Below are 6,000 nucleotides of genomic sequence, written 5' to 3'. Positions count from 1 at the left end.
TGCTAGAGCACATCACCTGAACACAATGATCACTTGTGACAGAAACCAGCTGAAGTGTCACACTCCAGATCTCCTGAGTAACCCTTTGATATGACCCAGTGAACATCCACAGTGGTGTTTTTCACCCAGGGCTTCAAGGCTGAGCTTCCACAAGAGACAAGAAAACATGTATTAAACAACAAGCAGACAGTCTCTCCAAAAAATAACACTCACACAAGACAAAGTTAGAGGTGAGGAAAAACAGATCAGAAACAGGCAGCTATGAAGAAACAATACTGTCACATTCAAACACAGGCCCCTCTCTCCTTCACATGTTGCTTCTGGTCAGAGTTCTAACAATTCTCATCACATTTCAGCCTCAGGACACAATGCACTTATCCCAAAGAACAGACACACATCCCAGCCACTCCACTATTTGGCTTTCTCAGTCACATGGGCCAGAGTCTTTAGGACAGGTTTTGTTCAGTATGTTGAGTGGGATTTCCTTTGGCAGTATGGTCATGAGTGGGTCTATTTTTTTTTTTATTTCAGGACTAAAATACTTCAATGTCTAGGATGCTCTCAGATTTGCTCTGCAGGCAGTTCTTGGTAGAGAACAAATCCCTATTGTCTTTAGGGAATTTAAAGGACTTTAACTCAGCCCTTTAAACCTGCTAAAACAGGCAGAGATGAAAGCAAGACTATGCTCACATGCTCTGTTAACAGCTCCCTCCTGCAGATACATGCTCTGTGCCTGAAAACCCCAGGCAGGATTCAGATGGTGAGGCTGCAGCTCCCCAGTGAGCAAACCACCTCTTGTCCTTGTGGCCACTCTCCTCAGAGAGGCCCAGGGCTGCCCAGGTGTGTTTGATCCAGCTGCTCCCAAGGCAGCAGCAGCCACTCTCAGCAACAGGCTGAGCCTGATTTGGAGCTGGAGTTGAGGTCAATGGTGTGGCCCAGCATGCAGTGCTCCAGCTGCTCCTCCACCGCCAGCACCTGTCGCACGGCTTCCTCAAAGGCCACTGTCACATTGGTGTCATCCTTGGCACTAGTCTCCAGGTAGGGATAGTTACCGTTTTCAATGCACCAGGCCCGGGCCTCCTCTGTGCTCACCTGCCTCTCCAGTTTGTCTATCTTGTTGCCCAGGACTACAAATGGGAAGTGTTCAGGGTCCTTCACATCAGCATAATAGATAAACTCCTTCTGCCAGTTACTGAGGTTCTCGAAGCTCTGCCGGTCGTCCACGCTGAAGGTGAGCAGGCAGCAGTCTGCTCCCCGGTAGAAGGGCGTCCGCAGGCTCTTGAACCTCTCCTGGCCCGCAGTGTCCCAGATCTGCAGGGTCACAAAGCGCCCGTCCACCTCCAGGTCCCGGTTCAAGAACTCCACCCCAATGGTGTGGAACGCCTGCGAGTCAAACTTGTTGGTGACGTAGCGGTTCATGAGGGAGCTCTTCCCAACTCCACCATCTCCAAGGAGAATCACCTTCAGGAGCAAGGACTTCCCGCTCATTGCAGCAGCACGGAGGGACAGGGTACCAGGGCAATCTGCAGGGTTCACAAATAGAACAAAACAGCCATTGGACTTGTGGGTTCTGCAGAACAGAATAAGGTACTTCCATCCCCATTTCTGAAGTTTTGTACATAGTGTCTCGCCGGCAGTTTGTATACAGCCATGAGGACGGGACACCTGAAATCAGCATCTAGAGCTTTTATTTTCCCAGCATCAGTGTAATTACACTGCTATGACAATGGAGAAGAAAGATGCTAACAGCTCACTGATCAAACAGAATGCCAAGGAAACTTAACATTACAGCATAAGACAGTCTCAGCCTAAGTGAGGTGTCTAAGGAAGTGATGTCTGTTTTTAGAAAGATCTTATCATCCTAATCTCACTTGTTAGAGAGTTCAGAGCTAGGAACTGGACAAACTTCCAGGCACTCAAGTCCTCCATCAGGTCCAAAATGGATGCAGCACATGACCCCTTTAAGTGCAAGGTAAAAACAGCTGTTGAGAGTTTAGTATCAATTACAGCACTTTTGGTGAAAACTCTGTATTAGAAAGCTCGTCCAGTTTTTCCAAACACATCATCCCTACTTGAAACATCTCTCTGGGCCTGCATCCTGTGAGGCTATCACAGAAACAGCAAAATCACCAGGGGTGGCCATCACCAGGCCTTCCTTTCCACTGTACCATCCCCAGCTAAACAATTTCTGCTCTCTGACTTGCCCTGCTGGAAGGATGCAATAGATGTGCAGGTCTAATACCAATACAAGTCATTTGTCAAGCCAGTTGTTAATCACCCTGAGGATGCTGACTCACCTTGCCAGCGCAGCTGCGCGTGATCCCGGTGCCTCAGAAGGGGTTTCCCAGCACAGGACCAGCTGCTCTTTGCCTGTCACAGCCCAGTTTGCTTGGGCTCAGCTGCAGGTTCACATTGCAACCACCCAGACACCACAGGTTCCTTAGTCAGCACCCTCAAGGCCAAGTGCCAGTGCACCCTCCCCTCCCAGGGACACTGTGCAGGCTAGGGTAAAGGCCTGACATGGAATAAGAGGTTTGTTGGGTGTTGTACTGTACCTGCTCTGTCTCCAGGACTGTCCAGGGAACACCTTCCCCCAGTGTATCAGTCACTAAAAAACAAACATCAGTCATCAAGGTTACCAGGGCAGCCCTCGTTGGCTTTCAATCTGTGATGCTGAGTGAGGATGGAAGGACAACAGCAGAGCCCTAGGAACCTGCACGTGCAGTGCTGATGGCTGGAGTAAAACAGCAAGAACAAAGCACTGAGGAGCTTCCCTTGCCCTGAGTGAAATGGAACACAGCCCAGTACAGAACCAGTACAAAGTGCACGCTGAACCCCAGGTAAGAAGAGAACAAATGAAGGAGCTCTGACATGAGAGCACAGGCTGCGCAACCTGTGTCTCCCTTCAATCCAGGGATTATAATAACTGTGATCTGCTTGTCCTGCCTACTCACACCTTGGAATCTGATTTGAGGATTGAACACGCACCAGAATCTACTAAACAGAAAGTGAGCCAGCTGGGAACAGCCTGGGATGAAAAGACAAGGAGCTCACTTACACCTGCTACCAACATTCCTGGGAAGGGTGTGGATGAGTAGTGCTGCTTAGTGATGACATCTCCAACCCACCGAAGCAAGAGCGTGTGGCACTGCTCAGATCAGCACTCCTGCTCCTTCCAGGCCAAACCCTGCTTTCTGCCTTAACCTCGGGGGGCCCTCTTCAACCTTGATTCTGCTCTTTTTGCAGCCCTTTCAAACCGTGCTTACCACAAAGCCAAAAGCAGAAACTTCTGCTTTAATTGAGTTTCTTCACTTTCTGCACAAAAGGCTCACAAATTTCACTTCCCTGCACAGAAACATCTCAAACCGAGCTCAGCTGAGCTAACCTGATTGACTACTTGAGGAGCAGTGTGTGACCCAGTATTTCTAAAGCAAAGACCAAAATGCAAATGCCAGAAGAGACAAACAGGAACTTCAGCACAGGTCCCCATGGCCCATGGCTTAGGGGAAATCCTGCCCTGTGAGCAGGTGAGCTGTTCAATACCCTTGTTCCTTCCCAAACCTTCCTGAGGGATGTTTAAGACAGTCACTGTCACCACTGTCACTGTCACCCCTTCTGGCACAGGCCACCAGCCCCGAGCAGAATTTCTGTTTAAATATACTCTGTTAGCAAGTGACTCTCTTTAAAAATGACTAATAGGTTATGTCGGGCTGCTCCAGAGCCTGCAGGACTTAGCAGCAGGGCTCAGGTCAGCACGCTGCCGGCACCGTGACACAGCCTTGACATCGCTGGTCCCGTTGCGAGCTATCCGGATGCTGAACCCCACTGCAGCAGGGCCGAGCCGCTCTCGCAGGGCGCCAGCACCTGTGTGCAGGTACCAACAGCGGGGTGGGCACGCCGGGTCCGACTCCCCCCTGCTCCCCAGGCCCCGGCTCGGCGGAGGCGAGACCCTCCGGCGGGTCCCATCCCGCCCCACGGGAGCGGCCAGGGAGGAGCCCGCAGCCGAGGAGCGGCACCCGCGAGGGGGCTCCTTGGCACGGGCCGGGGTAAAGGGGCGGCTCTCCAGCCCTCTCCCTCCGCAGGTGCCCAGGCCGGGGCGGCGGCGCCGGGCCCGCCCTTACCTCACCCTCACCGCCCTCCGGCCGCCGCCGCCGCCCGGCCCGCGGGGCGCAGGTGCCGCTCAGCCCCGCGCCTGCGCCGCGCACGCGCCTCCCGCCGGCCGGCAGGGCCCACCCTCGGCGGGCAGGACCCGCCCCGCAGCCCCGCGCGGTGCCGCGGTCACTGCCATCACGGTCCCGCATGTCCGCCCTGTGCTTCCTCGGCCCCCTCACGGTGCCGCGGTCACTGCCATCGCGGTCCCGCATGTCCGCCCTGTGCTTCCTCGGTCCCCTCACGGTGCCGCGGTCACTCCGCTCACGGTCTCGCATGTCCTCACTGTGCCTCCTCAGCCCCCTCACAGTCCCCTCGTCACTCTCCTCACAGTCCCACATGTCCCCCCTGTGCTTCCTCGGCCCCCTCACGGTGCCACGGTCACTGGCATCACGGTCCCGCTTGTCGCCCCTGTGCCTCCTCACTCCCTTCATGGTCCCGCATCTCCCCCCTGTGCCTTCTCAGGCCCCTCACGGTCCCGCATGTCCCCCTGTGCCTCCTCAGCCCCCTCACAGTCCCACCTGTGCCCCCTCGCTGCCTGCCCTGTCACCCCTCGAGCTCCTGTCCCCTCAGTGTGCCCCGCAGACCCCCACAGCATCCCCCGGCACTCCCATCCACAGTCCCTGCATGTCCCCCATGTCCCTGCGTGGCCGGCAGCCCCGCACTGCTCGCCCCCGGCACTCTCCTCACAGTTCCACCTGTGCCCCCTCACAGTCCCCTCTGTCACTCCCCTCGCAGTCCCCTAACGCCAGTCCCCGTCACTCCCCGATCTCCTGTCCCCTCACAGTCCCACATGTCGCACCGCAGCCCCTCACTGCCCTTCCCTGTCACTCCCCTCACAGTCCCGCCTGTGTCCCCTCACTGCCTGCCCCTGTCACTCCTCTCATAGTCCCCCTGTCCCCACTTTGTCACTTCAGTGACAGCTGCCCGAAAGAGCAAGACTCCCCCACCCTCACGATGTCCCACAGGACCAGGAATGAGAATGTCTTTAAGGAGGTTTCTGGGGAAGAACAGCTAATACAAACATTGCATTGAAGGGGGAAATTGTGGCCAGCCTCACCCAGACAGTGAGAGCAGAGGGAGAGGGAAACCAGACCCCCAGGTGGCTGCAGAGGGGTTTTGGGGAGCAGCAGCCACTTGTGTGTTCCCCTGTGGTTGGCATCATCAACTTTTCTTTCTAATAGTGCTGGTGCTTAACCAGCACTTGAAACTTGGGGACACATCTCACTGGGGCTGCAACATGCCTTGGACACCTTCTCCAGGGGGGAAGAGCCGGGACCTCTGCTATGGACATCCAGGGCTTTTGGCCATCTGGATCCTGTATCAGCTCCAGGACTGAGTGGGTGCCACAAAAGGGCATCCATTCTGTTCCCCCTGCGGGAAAGCATGAGATGGGAGGAGGATTTAAATTAAGCCAGGGATTATATTAATACTGGCCTCAGTGATCTGTCGGAAGAGATGGGAAACAAGGAAAGCCTAGGGGGGTGAGGAGGGGGAGGGCAGCACAAGGGCCCAAGGTCGAGGCTGTTGGCAATAGGGGACCAGGGCAGCCTGGGGAAAATGTGGGAGCTCCAGGGGCGTGCATGTGGGGCACTGCTGTACACAGCAGCTCCAGGGCAGAAGTGCAGGATGCTGCTGGTACCAGTGGCAGACACAGCCTGCACCACCCACTGGGAGACCCCTCCAAACCAGTCCAGATCCCCATGCCAGCTCTGTGAGGACCATGCATTGCTGGAGTGAGCCTCTGAGCATGGCACACTTGCCCCTGCCCAGTTCCCTTTGCCTGGCAGCCATTCAGTCCTGTTATTTGCCAGTATTCATTGATCAGGGATCTGATTTAGCCTATAAGGG

General features: G+C 55.3%; 1 protein-coding gene across 1 annotated transcript; it reads right to left on the bottom strand.

Annotated features, from left to right (window-relative positions):
• Positions 1-445: 445 nt before the first annotated feature.
• RAB9B (RAB9B, member RAS oncogene family) lies at positions 446-4,259 on the bottom strand. Its single transcript, XM_074551774.1, has 3 exons — positions 4,122-4,259; positions 2,556-2,608; positions 446-1,523 (listed from the first exon to the last, which is right to left on the bottom strand). Exon 3 carries the CDS (start codon positions 1,486-1,488, stop codon positions 883-885), a length of 606 nt encoding a protein of 201 aa, XP_074407875.1. The 5' UTR covers positions 1,489-1,523; positions 2,556-2,608; positions 4,122-4,259; the 3' UTR covers positions 446-882.
• Between the last annotated feature and the right edge of the window lie 1,741 nt (positions 4,260-6,000).

This window comes from Zonotrichia albicollis, chromosome 14 (assembly GCF_047830755.1).
Source record: "Zonotrichia albicollis isolate bZonAlb1 chromosome 14, bZonAlb1.hap1, whole genome shotgun sequence".
Lineage (NCBI taxonomy): Eukaryota > Metazoa > Chordata > Aves > Passeriformes > Passerellidae > Zonotrichia > Zonotrichia albicollis.
The sequence above is the reverse complement of the archived record's forward strand: the minus strand, read 5'-3'. Positions and strand labels throughout refer to the sequence as shown.

Coding starts and splice junctions, on each gene's coding strand:
- RAB9B (XM_074551774.1), bottom strand. CDS start 1,488: ATGAGCGGGAAGTCCTTGCTCCTGAAGGTGATTCTCCTTGGAGATGGT.